Source organism: Oryx dammah, unplaced genomic scaffold (assembly GCF_014754425.2).
Source record: "Oryx dammah isolate SB20612 unplaced genomic scaffold, SCBI_Odam_1.1 HiC_scaffold_10, whole genome shotgun sequence".
NCBI lineage: Eukaryota > Metazoa > Chordata > Mammalia > Artiodactyla > Bovidae > Oryx > Oryx dammah.
The window spans coordinates 25418072-25436630 of record NW_024070194.1 but is presented as its reverse complement, the minus strand read 5'-3'; the positions used below and the strand labels follow the sequence as shown (position 1 = coordinate 25436630).

The 18559-nt window shown below is 50.5% G+C and overlaps 1 protein-coding gene across 1 annotated transcript in view; it reads left to right on the top strand.

Annotated features, from left to right (window-relative positions):
- The window catches only part of APCDD1L (APC down-regulated 1 like), a 47752-nt gene extending 30376 nt beyond the window's left edge, over positions 1-17376 (top strand). Inside the window, exons 2-4 of the mRNA XM_040248662.1 lie at positions 9490-9616; positions 11956-12508; positions 16195-17376. Coding sequence (XP_040104596.1) covers positions 9490-9616; positions 11956-12508; positions 16195-16959 — 1445 coding nt within the window. The 3' untranslated portion in view covers positions 16960-17376. The remainder of the gene's footprint in view (positions 1-9489; positions 9617-11955; positions 12509-16194) is intronic.
- Positions 17377-18559: the final 1183 nt, after the last annotated feature.

Below are 18559 nucleotides of genomic sequence, written 5' to 3'. Positions count from 1 at the left end.
TGCTGCATGCATGCCCAGTCATGTCCCGGCTCTTTGTGACCCCATAGACTGTAGCCTGCCAGGCTCCTCTGTCCCTGGGATTCTCCAGGCAAGATCACCGAACTGCCATTTCCTCCTCCAGGGGATCTTCCCAACCCAGGGATGGGACTCACATCTCTTATGTCTCCTGCATTGGCAGGTGGGTTCTTTACCATTATCGGCACCTGGGAAGACCCTTCACTCCCCACTGCAGTCATCCAGCAGTGGCTGGGCCAACCCCACCCCAGAGGTTCTGGGCCAAATGTCAGGCATTCTCTTCCTGGGGTCGTCAGCCACTTTTCCTGAGAGAAGGCAGGTGCTGGTGAGGCTGAAGCAGGAAATTTGGTATAAATTATGAATATCTACAGGGCCAACGTGCAGATCTGGGAACACAGGCACTCAAGTCGAGCTCAGGCGGACATGTGTCCAAGACACCAGAACATCTGGGTGAAAGAGGAAAAGCTCCCATGAATCATCCGGACGCCTTGGCTGTTTGGAAGCAGCTGGACCTTGGCTGGGAATTCCCAGTTTTCATCCGGGTGGAAGACCCAGCCAGAGAGGAGTGATTAGCATTATCATGGGGCTCAGGGAGTTTTGATGGGAACGGTTTTCGTACTGGAACATTCCTAAGCAAACAAACAAATTAAAAAAAAAAAAAAAAAAACCTGGCTGATGAGCCAGGCCTGGTGGGCCAGACTCTGTCTCCCAAATCCCCCCTTCCCTTCCCATCTCATGAGTCCTGCATTTTCTCTCTGCTTAGCAGGAAACACTCAACACAGGCCTTGGGGAGAGATCTACGTGATCAGCCAGTCCCCTCAACAACATGTTTTCAATTTTGGAAACACAAACATAATAAAACAGTCGCCTTCTCCAAGCAGCACCTATAACGTCCACCTTTTCCACCAATCCCTTGGTCCAGCCCACACTGGAACTTTTCATGGAAAACAGGGTAGACAGTGACAAACCAAGCTACGTTCCTTCCACAGCATTTCAACACACTGACATCTGAGTCTGAGGCCCTCCTGCATCTCAGAAGCTCAGAATCTGTTTTCCTAGGCAGATTTCTGCTAGGGAATCCCTCCAGAATTTCTGTTCCCTCAGGAGGGACCATGCTCCCTCAGGACAACTTTAAACTCTCCAAACTCACCATGCAAAGGCAGGTACATTTCTCAGTCCTGGGAAGCTGCAGGGCTGGCGAAGCAGAGTGTCCTTTTTCTAGAGCATGCCATTTCTGAGTTTCCCAAGAATACAAAGTCTATCCTGTCCAACCCCTCCCCCACAACGCCCCTTCCCACTGGCCTTGAAGGCAAAGACCCTCAGATCAGATGGATAATGAGATTCAATTAAGGCCAAATGAGGGCCATATGAGGGGTGTGAGGGCTGGCCATCCACACCAGAGGGGGAAGTTTAGGCTCCTTAGAATTTTCTAAGTTTGTGTTCATATTTCTGTGACTTGCTGGTGCTGTCACCGCATGTCAATCTGTGACCTTCTCAGGGGAGTTTAAATGGAAACCTTGCGTGGCTTTTGTGCCATGGCTGCCTTGCAAAGCACGTCTTTTGCTGTAGCAACGCGGTGACGGCTGCCATCTCAACAGCCGGATTCTGAAGCTTGTTGGCCAAACATCCTCTGTGTGCTGTTGCACGCCAGCATTTCTCAGTGTGTAAAGGGCGGCCGCCTCTAATCAAGAGAAGTTATTTTGGGGTGGGGATTTTTATTGAAAACGTGCATAAGCTTCCAAGTACAGACATTCTAGGTGAATTACCTCAAGCTCAGGATTTTGAAATAAACCAGAGGGTTTCAGATTTTTTTTTTTTTTTTAAGCAAGAGAACACTTTTTTCAAAGCAGATCTTAATTAGCCTCCCAGGACATAAACCAGAGCAAAGGGTGAGGGGCCAGCGTGGGCTGAAACAGAAGGTGAGAGGCCAGGGTCCCACTTACTGGGTCTCCCCTTCTCTCCTGAAAAAAACATCTCTGGTTTTCAGAAACCAGCTTGAAAACCTCTGATACAGTGAAATTTGATGCAGACATCTCTGTACTATCCAGTACAGCAGCCACTGGCCACATATGGCCCCCGAGCCCTAAAATGTGACCCATCTAAACTGAGCTGTGCTAGAGTGTAGATGTACACCCGACTTCAAAGATTTGTGTTTGAAAGAGTGTATAAAATATCTAACTGCTAGTTTTCATATTTATACATGTTGAATTTATTACAGACACTATTGGGTCTGGATAAAATATTGTTAAAATTAATTGCACCTGCTACTGTTTGGCTTTTTATAATGTGTGACTCACAGTGTGTGTCTATTGAGCAGTGCTGTGGAGCCAGGTTGGAGCCTGCCCTGGGATGAAGAACCATATCAGGGTCCTAGTTTTGCAGGGCAGACCCCAAGGATCAAAAAAGGCTTTAAAGCCAAGGAGCTAGCATATCTGACCCATCCTCAAAACTCTCGGCAGGTCTTGAGGCTCAGACTTAAATCTCCCTTTGACTACTTCTCTTTCTTTTCTCCCTGCTTGGATAAACCAGGGTCCACTTCCTGCTAGGAACTCCCTTACTATCCTTCTACTCTCAGCCAGATTCTTAGTGATCCCAACAGCTGCAAGCCTTCTTTTTCTTCACTTCCATTTCAAGCCTGACCCTATTAGCCACACACATGATGGAAATCACCAGCCAATTTTTAGGAGGGGAAGCCCCAAGGGATGGGAGCAGTGTCAACAAGGAATTTATGGGCATTGATCTCATGGAGCATGAGTCATTCATTCATCCATTCAACTAAAAGCAGCAACCACAACTAGCATTTACTGAGTGCTTGCTATGTGAAGGCATTGTCCTAAGTGCTGTCCATGGCTTGACACAACAAATCTTTAGCATCCATTGGACACTATCCTAAGGGGCTGGGGAATCGGCAGGGAACAAGAGAGATAAGGGCCTGTCTTCATGGAAAGGAGGAAGAAAGAAAAGAGGAAATAAAGGAAGAAAAGAAGGAAAGAGGAGAGGGAGGGAGGGAGGGCAGGAGGAGAAAGAGTGAAAGAAAAGAGGGAGGGAGGGAAGGAAGGAAGGAAAAAGAGAAGAGAGACTTGGGTTGCTTAGAGTGACACCTCAGTAGCAGTGAGCACCCAGCACCCAGATCTTGGTTTCTAAATACCATTCTCCAGTAAAAGGAACCAGGACACCTTGGCAAAATATGTACATAATGAGCCTAGAAGATCTAGTGCCAGAAAGTGAGGACATGCTAAAACAAACAAACAAATAAATAACAAATACATGTAGAAAAGACTCAGGAAGGAAGTCGATAGTGCTCCCGATGGCCACAGGGATAATTTGAGCTACAGACTAAATAATGATAGCAATGGATTGTAACCTGTAAAACAAATATCGCTGAGTTCACACTAATACAAATTATAATCGAATAAAGAGATAAGCAGGGATAAGAGAGCATGCTTCTTTATAGCACAATCCCGATCAATAGATTCAGAAAGAAGGGTGGAACTAGCAAATGACCATTTGGAAAACACCACAGTTTTAACTTGTAAGTAAGAATCATCAATGCTCATCAATAGATGCTAAAATTAGTAGGGGGAGTATAATGACAAACAAGATATTTGCATGATCTCTAAGTATATCCCCATAAGATAATTATTAATTACAAAGAGGAAAATAGTCATTTAACAGATGGCTCCTTAAGTGAGTGGTCAAAGTTAATATCACCAGTGCTTCCTAAAGCAATGCACGGAGAAGGGTGCAAAATCACCTCTTTGGGGTTTGGGCCAAAACCGTGTAGACTGAATGTAATCATGAAGAAACATCCAAAAATCCTAAATTGAAGAACACACTTCAAAATAACTGGCCAGTACTCTTCAAAAGTTTTCAAGTTCATGAAAAACAAAGACTCAAGAAGCATTTCTGATTGAAGAACTAAAGAGATATCACTGCAGACTGTTACTGCAGCCATGAAATTAAAAGACACTTGCTCCTGAGAAGAAAAGCTATGACAGACCTAGACAGCATATTAGAAAGCAGAGACATCACTTTGCTGACAAAGTTCCATGTAGTCAAAGCTATGGTTTTTCCCTGAGTCATGTAGAGAAGTGAGAGTTGAACCATAAAGAAAGTTGAGGGCTGAAGAATTGATGCTTTCAAACTGTGGTGCTGGAGAAGACTCTTGAGAGTCCCCTGGACAGCAAGGAGATCAAAACAGTCAATCTTAAAGGAAATCAATTCTGCATATTCATTGGAATGACTGATGCTGAAGCCAAAGCTCCAATACTTTGGTCACCTGATGCGAAAAGATGACTCGTTAGAAAAGACCCTTATCCTGGGCAAGATTGAAGGCAAAAGGAGAAGGGGGTAATAGAGGATCAGATGGTTAGATAGCATCGCTGACTCAGTGGACATGAATCTGACTAAATTCCAGGAGATAGTGAAGGACAGGGAAGCCTGGTGTGCTGCAGTCCATGGGGTCGCAAAGAGTTGGGCATGACTTAGCGACTGAACAACAAAAAGACCTGACAACTAAATGTGATGTCTGACCCTGCATTGGATTCTGGACCAGAAAGGAAACATTACTGGGACAACTGGTGATATTTGCATAGAATTTGTAGGTTAGGTCATAACATGGGATCAATGTTAATTTCTTGGTTTTGACCATTGTAATATGTCTATGGAAGATGGCAACCTTTGGGGAAATCAGGGATACTAGAGCTTTTTCTACTGCTTCAGCAACATTTTTATAAGGTATGAAATGATCTCAACTTGAAAAGTCAGAAAATAAAAGTAAATTAACAACAGTAAGCAGGTAAGTAATTGAGAGAGGTGATGAGTGCTGTACAGGTGAGAAGAGAGGTAGAAAAGAGCAAAAGGGAAGGTTTGACATCAGCCTGCCAGGAATCCCAATTATGCTGAGGCCGCAGCAAGTGCAGAGCACCCAGCTCAAAACAGAGGGAGGGTGCTCTGGCCAAGGAATAGCTCTGCAATGGCCCCGAGGTGGGAGAGTCTGCTCATCCCCAGGAACACACAGTGGAGAAGTATAGTGGGAGCTTATGGATGGCCTTGGAAAACAGCCAATTTTGAAGGGCCCTAGAGATCCTAAGGAAAAGCATGGAATGCTACTCCAAGTGTATTAGGAAGTTTTTGGCCATTGTGTAAATTTCCTTTGAGACACTTATGATTCTTTGAAACTACAATCAGTAGTGAGTCTCCTTGATTAATGCCAGCCTCCCCAAGAGAACAGGAACTCTGGCCATCACGTGCTCACTTACAAAGCATGTAACAGCCATGCAAGGTTCATGGTAGGGGAGGGCAGAGAGAAGTGAATGGACAAAGGCTATGGTGCTGGCAGGCCTGGGTGGCTTGGTATGGGTTGTGAATTGAATTGTGTCTCTAAAAAGACGGTACCAATAAATGTGACCTTATTTGGAAACAAGGCCTCTGCTGATGTAGATGCAGTCATACTGGATAAGGGTGGACCCGAACCCAGTGACTGATGTCTTTATAAGAGAGGAGAAGGAGGTTTGGCTACAAAGACATAGACGCACACACAGAAAAGACAGTCATGTGAAGACAGAGGGAAAGAGTAAAATGATACACTTACAAGCCATGGATGCCCTGGGCCCCCAGAAGCTGGAAGAGGCAGGCAGGACCCTCCCTTGGAACCTCCAGAGAGAGGCAGCCCTGCCCACACCTTAATTTCAGGCTTCTGGTCTCCAGACTGTGAAAGAATAAAGTCCTGCCATTTTCAGTCCTGTAGTTTGCTGTCCTTGGTTATGAAGGCCCCAGAATGCACAGCCATGGAGGGAAGAGAGGTGATAACCTTGGCCTCTGCCGTTCTGTGCACCCCTTCAGGCTACTGACCACATCTACATATTAAATAGTTGCTTATTAAATATCATTTACTTAAAGTGTTACTTAATTTTTTAAAAATCCAATGCAGACCAAACCCCTTTTAAAACTGTCTTATCTTTGGCAATGTGGGCTGTGAAAGCCTGATTTTGCTACAGTAACAGCCACTGCCGCTGCTTTTTAACACCCTCTAAAATCGATGTGTAACCACTGGAATAAGAAATGCTCACCACTGCACCTCAAATCACCTGGCACACCTCCCAGAACCTAGGAACAAGCCAATTAGGATAGAAAAAAAAAAAAAGCGAGTGTTTTTCTTTTGCTTTTTGCCCCCAACAGAAAGATATCTGAAGACCTGATATTTCTCCATCTGCTCTGGCTACGAACCCCACGCCTTCTCTCCCCCACCCCCGCCCCTATTGATCCAGACCCACGCTTTTCATGATCTTTGAAGAAAACAGGACGGTGCACCTGGGTGTAAACCAGCTCCCAAGGCTCCATTTTTCATCTGGAAAATGAAGATAATCACGTCCACCTAATAGAAGTGTTGTGAACAGCAGATAAGAAAAGGGCACATATTTTTTATTTTACGAAATACCCCGAATAGGCCAATCCACCGAGACAGAAAGCAGATTAGTGGCTGCAAGGGTTTGAGAGGAGAGAGGCGTGGAGAGTGACTGCTAATGTATGCAGGGCTTCCTTTTGGGGTGATGAAAAGACTCTGGAACTCGACAGAGCTGATGTTTGCATGACCTGGTGAACATCTTAAATGCCACTGAATTTTAATCATATGCTTTAAAGTGGTTAAAATGGTAATGTTTATGTTAGGTGTATTTTACCCTATTTTATTTGTTAATTGAATATGAAGTACCTGCCTGGGGTAGCCAACTCTCCACCCTCTGAATCTCAGTTTCCTTGTCTGCAAAATGTGGGCACAGACAGAACCTGGGCCATGGGAGGTCTTGCAGATGGTCCATAGGAATGGCCGGCATGTGGAAGCACTCCATCAGGGTGCCGAGTGGCTGCCTCCTGGGTGGGTACGGGGTGAGACCAGCTCTTGAGACCACAAAGTACTGGTGCTCAAGACAGGCTCCGAAGTCTTCTTCTCCCTAAGGCCCCAGGCAAGCTCCACGTGATGTCTGCCGTGCAGCCCACTGCTGGCATTCTGACTCACAATCACACAACAGGCTGGAGCACATCAGATCTGAAACCCCAATAGTCTGGTCTGAGCAATTGGACGCTCCGGATTTCATTCTGCAGGTAATTTCAACGACACGATCTAATTTCAAATGTCCTGCTCTTATGAGTGCAAAAGCAGCATAATTTTTAATTAGTGGGTAAACAGTAAATAATGGATGGCGGCAAGTGGTCACCACTGTTAATTAAAAATCCATGGTTGATAAAAATCAATTTGGCCCATGCATTTAACTCCGTCTATCAGGTCCCTGAGAAAAGTCGTGCAAGCCAGCCCATGGCACCATCTGCTTTCCGTTGTGGTTTCCTGAGCCCAGACTTTTCTAGGGGAGAAGAGAGGGAGAGAGAGAAAAGAAATCTATAAGCAGCCTCCAAAGCTGGGACTGGAAGCATTTCATGAGTTCATTTCTCATTGGTTGGTTTCATTTTTTGTAACCTTGAAGTTGAAGCTCCGGCCAGGAGGCAGTATCATGCTCCACTCTGAGCTTTATACCAAGAAGGGCTCCATTTTGTGTTTTGTGTGTACATGTTCTGAATACAGTGAGATTCCACCATATCTCATCATCTCCTGAATTAATTAAATCCCAAATTTTTGCAGAAAAACAAGACAAACTAAAAGACACTTAGTGGGAAGACGGTATCTGAGGATTCATGTCAAAATACAAAATGTTTTTGGTGTCCAAAAAAAATAAAAACTAAAATCTTATTAAGTCAAAAAAGAAAATACCATGTTGTGAAAGCAATGTCTTCTTGGGAGCTCAAGAAGAAGGTGTGAAGCGTGGATACCCTTGCGTGTGTGTTTCAGCTCGACTCCCAATCAGCCTTGCTGGGCGTTTGGCCCAACTCAGGCGCCTCAGCATCCTGGCTCTGGTTCCCAAAAGACTAGATGTGCCCGAGTGAACACAGAACTACTCTTTTAAGACTCTCCTTGCATGGAGTTACTCTGAGGAGTGCCCCTGACAGCCCTTGGGGCAATCCAAGTGCCCCCTGTCCCTGGGGACACCGCAGCGCTGGCGTGCCAGCTGTCTGTCTCCATCTCTCTTATTTGGCTGATTGAAGTCCATAAATCAGGTGTAGGGCACAGCAGGAACATACAAGGATCCAGTGCTGTAGCATTTTCACTCATTCATCCCTTCAACCCCTTCCCCTGCCTGTGATTCAAAAGGAGCCACAGTTAAGCTGACAGGCCAGAGCCCATGGCCTGGCTCCAAGCCTGGCTCCATCCCCTGGGGCAGGCCAGGCCCGGGGCCAGCTGAGCCCAGTTCACTGAGCCCTTGGCTCTGCCCATCATGGGAAGTCGAGACTAACACCATTCCCTAGGGTCATCGCGATGGTGAGCTAACGTGTAAAAATATTTATAAAATAACATAATAAAGATGCCCAGAGTCGGTACCCAGCTAACAGGGGCTGCTGCTGCCTCTTGTCGTCGTCACCATCAGCGTCATTCCAGCTTTCTCAGCCGGTCCCAGGGGAACCCAAGAGTCTCCCAGGGAGACCCCAGACCTCCAGGAAAGTGAGGAATCCATTCTGGCAGGCCAAGGGGGAGCAGAGAGTTTGGGGGCCCCAGAAGACTGCTGCAAAGGGGCAAGGAGGGGACCCCAAGCCTCCTGGCCCGAACGCCTTTCCTGAACCTGGTGCGGTGGAAGGGGAACACCCTGGGAAGGCTGGCGGTGGAGTGGGGCCAGCGGGTTGCAGCGGCTGTAACATTTGGACGCTGCTCACCACCAAGCTTACAGCCTCCCGCATCTGGGCCATGTCAAGCCTGCCTCTCTGAGTGGGGATGACAGTTTCCAGGGGAATTGCTGCTCTTTAGCAGATGAAGGGCCTGGTGCTCTCACCTCCGAGCCGCTCCTAGAAGTGAAGATCTGGCCAGGCCTGTCTGGTCTCCACCAGATGATCATATCTGGCAGGGCAGGGAGGGGTCCCTGGAGAGGGTGGGTGTCCGTCTTCCATGAGCCCTCTGAGTCCCCAACCCCCACCCCCACTGCCCCTCTGTTGGCCTCATGCCTCAGCCCGGGCCCTACCACACACATCCTGACCATCGCTGTGTACCCCAGTGCCTTCCTGGTCCACCCATGTCAAGATGGACAATGCCTGGGCCTGGCACCACCGAGAGACCACAAAGGGAGTGGCCGTGAGGGGCAGGTGCAGGTCTGGCTGCTCCAGAGAGCAGAGGTCAAGCTGAACCTGGGCTCGTAGGGGAGAGGATGGCAGTCCCACTGTCCGGCTCCTCTGTCTGGCTCCTGGCTGCCTCCTGCCCCTGGTGCAGGACCTTTCCACAACTGCCCAGGGGCACTTGGCCACAGGAGGAGGTGCAGGTGGGCGCAGACCCTTGCCTAGCTCTCTGCTGCCCCCTGAGCCAGGAGGCGGGTGCCAGTCAGCTAGAGAACCAGGGTGTGCTTAGATCGCTGACCTGGGTCTGTCTGCTTTGCACTGCAGAGGCAGCTGGGATGGCAGGGGCAGGCCGCCTGCGCTGGGAACCACGCTGCCAGCAGCTCCTGCCCAACAGAGCCCTGGTCACCGCGCTGCTGCCCCCACGCCTGGACGGGCCCTGGATCTCCACTGGGTAAGACCGGAGGGTCATACTGACCACAGGCCCCTGGGCTGGGAGACCTTGCCCTGAACCTCTATGTTCACATCTGTGAAATGGGCACAATTCATCCGGTTGTCCAGAGGCTGCCCAGGCATGGGCTTACTTGTCACCCTCCCCAGAATGAGCCTAGGAGGCCAGAAGGAGCCATCCACCCAGTTCTCCTTTTCACCTGATAGTCTCACCTGACGTTTCCGAGGTCCCACTGCTGCTCTGAGGGGTGGGCTTGGCGCTCTGCCCTCACTGGTGGGGCAGCCAGGAGAGTCCTCCCTCCCAGGGTCAGAGAGAAGGCAGGCAGCGTCCTCACCCACCATCCCCTTGGGCCAGTCCCACTCTGGGGTCAAGGATTGGACTTTGCACATTCTCCATGCACCTCCTGAGATCAGGGGGAAAATTCCACTGACAAACATCTGCTAGCAGCTCCCTGGGGTGGGTGGGGACTTGAGATCTGCAAAGTTGCTCTGGATGCATTCCCAGGCTCTGCCCCCACCTTGGGTCCATGGGCCAGGTGGAATTCAGGCATCACGGGCCAGGGTCACTGTGAGACAGAACATGGGGAGGAAGGGGGCTGGCTGCAGGCTGTTCTTGCCCTGGGACAACAGCATTCCAGATAGTTCTAGAAGCTTCTAGTATTTTCTTCCTAGAAAGTCCTCCATTGTACCCTTCAGATAGGGTCTGCTGCTTTCTGGGAGCAGCATAGGGAAGGACCCAGAGTCTGAGAACCACGAGGACATCTAGTGCAACCTGCTACTTTCCCCTGGGCAAATCTCCCCACGCTGGGGTGTGAGTCACTTCTCTCTGTGTTTAACTACCACCTGTACTGATTCTTACAGGTGGTAGTTCTTCTTACGCTTCTTCTTAAGAAGAATCTTTACGATTTCCTTACGATTCTTCTTTAAACCAACTTGCTTTTGTTGGTGTGATTAATGTAGTTTTACAGCTTAATTGGGGATAATTGGTATACTGTACACATTTACAGTACTGTGATTATGTTTTAAAGGAAGTATAATATCACTATGAATATGGAGAGCTGAGCCACTTGCCATAAATAGGAGGTAACCATTAAAAAAAAGTCTGAAAACAAAACAACATCATTAAGTTCTCACCCGGTTCTCTCACTGCCTGCCTAAGGCCCCAAGTCTGTTTGCTTTGGGAGAAAGGGGAGGTTGGTGTTAAAGATATAGGATAGAAAGAAAAGGCTGGTGAGAACATGTTTCTCCTGCTCCAGCAGCCCTAGTACGAAAAATACTGAGAAAATAACAGTCCAGGTACTGCCTGTTTGTGGGGGGACTCGTCTACCGTCCACCCCAGCTGAGTACCCACGGGAATGTCCCAGATGCTCCCTGACCCCAGCCCAGAGTGTGACAGGGTCCAGGAGTCCTGTTTTCATCACCAGCAGAGTAAGGCCTGAGGACCAGGGCTGGCTTTGTAAATAAAGCTTTACTGGCACACAACCACACCCATTACATACAGTACTGTCTCTGGCTACTTTGGCTCCAAGACCACAATCTTGAGTAATTGCCACAAAGACCACCTGGCCACAAAGACAAAATAGTTATAGTCTGACCTTTTCCATGAAAAGTGTGCTGACCCTCCCAGTTTAGATCAACAAGTCTGTCACAGACTTGGATGAAACCTGGTTTGGGGTGGCGGGGGAGCGGTGGTGGTCAGCTTAGCAAATGGGGAGACAATGTAAGCGTTCATCATTCATGAGTCACTCGGTGAGGACCAGGGTTGGGGGATCCAGTGCGTGCCTGGTCCTGGAGCAGGTGCCAGGAATCCACTGGGGAGAGGATAGGCAGGACCCTGCCTCCTGGAGCTCAGAGCACAGGGTTCCCCACACAAAGCAAAGGAGCCCCCATTTCTTAAACACCTCCCAGGTGCCATCACTGTGCTGGTTGCTTCCTGGGAGCCTGGACTGTGGATCTGATGCCTGAGTCCAGAGGAAGAAGCTGGGCGTCATCCCGGGTCACACGCCTCATGAGGGACTGAAATGGAGTTTGAACCAGGGGCCTCTGGCTGCAAAGCCTGTGTGTTTCCTGGACCAATAGGGATCCCTGGGGGACCCAGGCCAGAAGAGGGGAGATGGCGACTGAAAAAGGTGCTTAGTACCGAATGGAAGGAAAGCTTCCGTTGAACCATAAGGCAAGAGGGGAAGGCCCCCAGCATGCAGAGTGGGGCTGAGGGCAGCTGGGGGAACTGAGCCTGCAGGCCTGAGAGGAAGGCTGCGGGAGGTGGAGCCCGGAGCCGCCCCGGGCTTCACCATGCACGACCTCAGCTCACTGCCCTGCACCGCGTCTCCCTCTGCCCCACAGCTGCGAGGTGCGCCCGGGACCCGAGTTCCTCACCCGCTCCTATACTTTCTACCCCAACCGCCTGTTCCGCGCCTACCAGTTCTTCTACCGGGACCCCTCGTGCAGCGAGCCCGCCCACTCGCTGCTCATCAAGGGCAGGATGCGCCTGCGCCGGGCCTCCTGGGTCACCCGCGGCGCCACGGAGGCCGACTACCATCTGCACAAGGTGGGCGTCGTCTTCCACAGCCGCCGCGCCCTGCTCGACGTGGCCGGGCGCCTGGACCACAGTAAGGCGGGCCGGGACTGCGCGCACCGCCTGCCCACGGCGCGGGCCTGGCTGCCCGGGGCCCTGTACGAACTGCTGGGCGCCGGGGCTGAGCGTGACTGCGCGGCCGCCCTGGGCTTCACCATGCACGAGCTCAGCCTGGTGCGCGTGCAGCGCCGCTTGCAGCCCGAGCCCCGGGCCGCGCCTCGCCTGGTGGAGGAGCTCTACCTGGGGGACATCCACACCGACCGGGCCGAGCGGCGGCACTACCGGCCCACCGGCTACCAGCGTCCTCTGCAGAGTGCCCTGGTGAGTCTGGGGGGGTCCAGGAAGGGTGAGTTCTGAGAGCCTGTGGGGCCTGTCCTTGCCTGGAGCCTGCTTCCCCCCTCACTCCAACCCCACCCTGGTCTGCTGGCCTCAGGACCTTTGCACATGCTCTTCCCTCTGCTTGAGGCCTTTCCTCGGGTCTGGACAGGACTGGCTTTTTCCAGCAGGAGCTCCTGGGTTGCCTTCTTGAGTCTGGTCCTCCTGGACTCTGGAGGGTTCTTTCCTGCCCCTGCTGGGATGGGGCAGGTCCCTGTCTCTGAGGCCTCTGCTCCACTGTCCCCCCCATCCTCACTCTGCACACACTCAGGGGCTGCACTGTTTATTTGCAGGTTGACTGCCTTGCTCCAGCAGCACTGGACCCTCTGCAAGGGGGAAGCCCCCTGCCCCTCTGTGTCCCCACCGAGAGCCCAGGGGCTGGCACACTTGCTGGGCCCATAAACGTTGCTATATGAACTGGGGGGTTGGGGGCACTGAAGCCACAGGGCTACACGGCTTTGCTGCCTACTCTCACAATTAGAAGAATTTTTAATTCTTTTGAGTTTAGGTTGAGATTAGTAGAAATGAAGTTAAGGTTAGGATGCTGGTTTAAGAATGTCTGTAAGAGATACCCAAGGGATATTTTTCAAAAGTGAAAATCATTCAGGTATCCTTATCAAGTGCTCTTTGAACCCACAGGCAACCCTCACACATTCAGCATGTATTGAGCGCCTGCTGTATACTAGACACTTAAGGAATTAAATCAAATGAGGCGAAGCACCCACTGTGTAGGGGCGGGGCGGTGGGAAGCGGGAGCACCCTCTGCTCTCTCTCCTTCTCCCTCTTCCCTCCTCCCAACTCAGGATCTGGGAGGAAGCACAATAAGAAATTCTCACAATCAGAAAATTAGCCTGAGTTCTTTTCATGACCTCGAAACAATTCTCTGTTTGCCAGCCAATGTTCCAGGCTGCTCTGATGTCCATCCTTCTCAGAGCGGAGAAAGTGCTAGTGGTGGGGTGATTACTGGCACCCATCACCTCATTAGGAGGGCAGTGTGCTCCGGACACAGAGAGAAAGGACCCCAAGGTGCAGAGGATGACACCGTCCCTGGGGCCACACACTGTTACCCTTCTGCTGCCTGACCACCCAGGGTACCCGTGCAACCTGCAGTGCGATTGCTAAGCAGGACCCACGTGCATGTGAACCTGGGCCGGCAGGCCAGATGTGCAGTCATTAAATTAAATGTCTTCAAACCAACTGCCCCCCTCCCCATAGAAAAAGAAAAAAGAAGATAATTTCAAAGATGGATACACTGCAGATAGACTCTCAAGTAACGAATTAGTCATAACCTTAAGCTCTCTGGGTCCCAAGCCTTGCCCACAACCCAAACCAGATGGTAAATATGAACATTTCTAGAAGTTAATTTAAAGCCAATTTGATCCCCAAATTCATTGCCTGGATATAGAGTCCTAATCGACCAAAATCATCTAAGCCTGGTGTCACCTCTAGGGGTTAATTAGAAACTGTTCTGTGTTGTTGGTATCATTTTATATAACAAGCTTAAATCAGAAGGAGTTTGGCTTGCACACAAGTGTGAATTCTGCTGGCCAGGGTCTTGTGTATTAACACATGCAACTCCGGACCTGTGCACAGTGATGCCCGGGAAGGTTTTTTGAGGGAGATGGGTATTTCCTTCCACCCTCTTCCAGAGCATTGGAGAAGGAAATGCTTTCTCTCCCCCTCTCTCACCTTCCAGTCATGCTTGTTCTCCATTTGTTTCTGCCATTGCAGAAGACTGGTTGCCCCAGATCATCAGCCAGCATCCCCAGATAGCCTGTATGCAGAATATATCTTTTGAGGAAGAAAGGCAGCCCAGAGATTATTTTGATATAATACATTATGTCCTGTCAATACACATTAGTGTAACAACAATTGGAATGTGGGTTAAAATGCCTAAATTAGAGGGGACTCTTATCAGCCAGCATTCCAATTACCAGCACTCCAGCTAACTACCCAGCTTTCTTGCTTCTTTGTTACAAACATTTCTGTAGCCATTTATTTAGTATTGCCAAGTGCTTTCAGGTCCTCTGGGTCAAAATCCCCCAAAACAAAAAGAATATCATTTTCTGTATGATAGAAGTAGAATTCCGGGCAAGTGTAGGTTCATCATAGAAATAAATAAGAAGAGCTTATAATGTAGCAATCCAAAATAGAAAAAAAAAAAAAGTTCTCACTCATCCAATATGTCCTTTCTAAATCAGAACTCCCAAATGCCCCTTGTTTGGCATGAGACTCACGCAGCGGCAATCTGTGGAAATATGTTTTTTTTTTTTTTCTTGGCAAGGAAAAAAAATTGGATCTGTTTTCCCAGCTGGACCCTCAAGAAGCATTTCCCTTCCTGGCCCCGTTGTACACCCTTGGCCCTGAGTCCCCTTCTGGAGCAGCTAAAGCTAGAGATGCTTGCTTTGACAAGAGGCTGTTCCAAGACATTTACCTTTCAGAATGATGCTCTCAACTAAATTCTGGGCAGCAGCTCCCTTAAAAAAAAAAAAAGAAGTCAGTATCTTGTTTCTTCTTGGCCTGGACTGAGCTTTTTCACTCCAAAAGCAGACTGACTCCTCCCACGCAATTTGGTTCAGCATCTGCTTCCTGTTGACATGTTTTACTGTAAACCCAACTCGTGAGAATTTATAAGGCAGAGGCAACTGTAAATAAGGCCAAAGCGAGAGGAAAACAAATCCACAGCCTCGGGCACCTGAGGACTGTGACCTCACCCGACAGTGCACTGGGGACTGGGTTTCCAGTTCTAAACAACACAGGAATGAACATCTTTGTGTCTCGTCACTTTGCCAACTTTTCAGCCACCTCAGCACAGACCCTCAGCAAGCGGATTCTGGGGGCATAAGAATTTTAGCGGCTCTAAAGTAACAGCACATGGAAAGTGCTCAGCCCAGCTCTTGGCCCTTAGGAAAGTAAAAGTGAAAATGAAGTCGCTCAGTTGTGTCCGACTCTTTGCGACCCCAGACTGTAGCCTACCAGGCTCCTCTGTCCATGGGATTTTCTTGGCCCTTAGGAAGCACCTAACAGAGAATGAGTTGGGAGTGAAGGGAGTAACTACAGGCAAGAAGGATTGTAAACGTTAATGGTCAAATTTCAGGACCAAGCAGGCCAGGTGTGGGAAAGGACACCTCCTTTCAAATCCCAGGATACAAGTTCCATCTCTCCTTCCTTCCTTCACCCAGTTCACCTGCTGTGAATAGGAACCTTGCTTGGCTGGGGGTGGAACAGCCAGGGAGAGACGGTCTGGCTCTCTGGAGCTTATGAAGGGGTAGGGGCGGAGAGAAGAGGAAAGAGGGGACGATGCATCTCTGAGGGCCACCATCCAAGGCAAGGTCAGAAGAGGTCTCTCTGAGGCCAGTCTCTGAGCTGAGACTTAGAGGTTGGGAAGAGGGCAGTCAGGCCACGTGTTGGGGCAGAGGGGAAGGTGGGTTCCAGGTAGAAGCAGCAGCAGGTGCAAAGGCCTAGAGGATGGAGGAGCTGACAGAGGTCCAAGAAGAGTAAAGTGACCACGGGGATGGAGGCAAGAATGAAGGAAGTGATGGGTGCAGGGGCGGGATCATGAGCCAGCCCATTCCAGGCGCACCCTTGCACCCCACCTCTGATGTCACTCCCTTCCCCTTTGTCTCTGCCAGCACCATGCCCAACCCTGTCCAGCCTGCAGCCTCATCGCCCGCTCTGATGAGCACCACCCACCCGTGCTGCCCCCCCAGGCGGCCCTGCCTCTGCGCCTGGGTGGCCGCTGGGTCAGCCCTGGGTGCGAGGTGCACCCCGCCGTGCTCTTCCTCACCAGGCTCTTCACCTTCCATGGGCACAACCGCTCCTGGGAAGGGTATTACCACCACTTCTCAGACCCCACCTGCCGGCAGCCCACCTTCACTGTCTATGCAGCCGGCCGCTACACCAAGGGCACACCGTCCGTCAAGGTTCGAGGTGGCACTGAGCTGGTGTTCCAGGTCACAAGGGCCCGCGTCACCCCCATGGACCGGGTCACCACGGCCATGCTCAACTTCTCTGAACCAAGCAGCTGCGGGGGCCCGGGGGCTTGGGCCCTGGGAGCCGAACGGGACATCACCGCCACCAATGGGTGCCTGCCACTGGGCATCAGGCTGCCCCATGTGGAGTATGAGCTGTTCAGGATGGAGCGGGACCCCCTTGGGCAAAGCCTGCTCTTCATCGGACAAAGGCCCACCGACGGCTCGAGTCCCGACACTCCGGAGAAGCGGCCCACATCCTATCAAGCACCCCTGGTGCTCTGTGACAGCGTGGCCTGGGGCTTCTCCCTGCAGCATGGGGCTCGGCTGCAGACGCCTGTCCATGGTGGGACACCATCTCCCCACGTGACCCCTCTCCCCGTCCTACTCCTGGTCCTCAGGCCAGCCTTCCTCCAGTGGTTGTGAAATAGGTATATACTTCCAGCCGGTGCCTCAGGACACTCGTCTGGCCCATGGACTCCCTCCTGGCCATAGACTCCTACGCCCTTGGCTGTCCTGGACCGTGATACAGCCTGGCTACGTGAGTTCAGCACCTGCAGGGTCTGCACCACGGCCAGCAACTTAAGTCACGACCGCAGACTCAGGCCTGGCAGCAAAGTCACCTGCTCTGAGTTTCTACATGCTCACTCTGATTTTCCTGGGTAGTCTGAGGAGTGGACTACGCCCAGCTCCCTGCCCGATGGTGCCCCAGTTCTCTCCTAGAGCCCCAGGATTCAGTGAACTGGGAACACGGTTCTCCGTGTGCATGCTGCCACAGTTCTCCTGAGTCTGTGGGTTGCTGTTTAAAGATTATTAATTTGCATTTAGCAATACCAACTCAAAACCAAGCCATGAATTAAAGATGCTGCTTTGGGCTTTCAGCACAACTCAGCTCGCTGGCAGGGGCTCGTTTCTCTTTGGGGGCAACTCAGCTTTCTTGAGTTGTGACTGCTGGCGTTTGTCTGCGCCCGCCTGTGCTTCTGTGAGTCAGGCCTCAAGCTGTCAACAGCGTGTGCAGAGAAATTGAGCCCTCCTGGGCCAGGGAGCAAATCAAGGCGGCCTCATCTAAGCCTAGAAGCTCGGCCTCCCTTGCCCACCCCGTATGCCAGCGCGTGGAGCTAGTGGCCGGGGCCAGGTCTTTGGAGGAAAGCAGTGTTTCCAGCCTTTGGAAAGTAATTAATACTAATGACAGCGGTAACACTAACGTGCTCTGTGATTAGGCCTGCATTGGCATCCTCTGTTTTCAAGATTCCCTGTACTTGGCTGACAAGGAGGGAGATAAATCTCCGGTGCATCTCTGGGACCATCCGAGGGTCACTGGGCTGCCCAGCAGTGTCTGGAGGATGAGGTGGAGAGCCATGCCATGCCCAGCCTGCCCGCTGCAGTGCTGCTGTGCCCATGCTCTCAGTTCAGAGGGAGCTGTCATCACGGTGGGGACAGGCTGTGCCTCTCCAGGGACCCTGCCTGTGTTCCCAGGGCCTCGTCTGTACACTGCGAAATTAACTAGCCTCCTGGTGGGCTCAAGGGTTTCCGGGACACTGTGCTGATGAGTCACGCCCTCCTTCCTCTGCCCGAATCCTAGAATCCTATCTATCTCTGGCTCTTATCGCAGATCTTGAACAATTGTCTGTGAGGCTAATGATGCTTTCAGAGGGAGGCCCTTGTCCTTTGTTCAACAGTGTGGGGTTCAATCAGTCCGCTGAAATTGCTAACTTATCTACCCATTCTTCTTGGAAAAAAAAAAAAAAACACCAAGTTAATATTCTCTATAGGTCTCAGAGAGCTATGAGTGTTCCTGGCATATTTACCAAAGTACAAGAAATAATTAGATTATTTACAGTCTCAGACTGGATCACAGTGGGGGTTGTGTGTGTCTGTGTTCTTGGTGGGGATGAGGGTGGGTGGCGGGAACATGTCCACGGCTGAGCAAGTCTTGTGTCTGAGGCTTGAGGCAGCCATACTGCCATTTATCATCAAATTTGAATCTTTTAATAAAATTAAACAGCCTGAAAAATGTTCCTGCTGG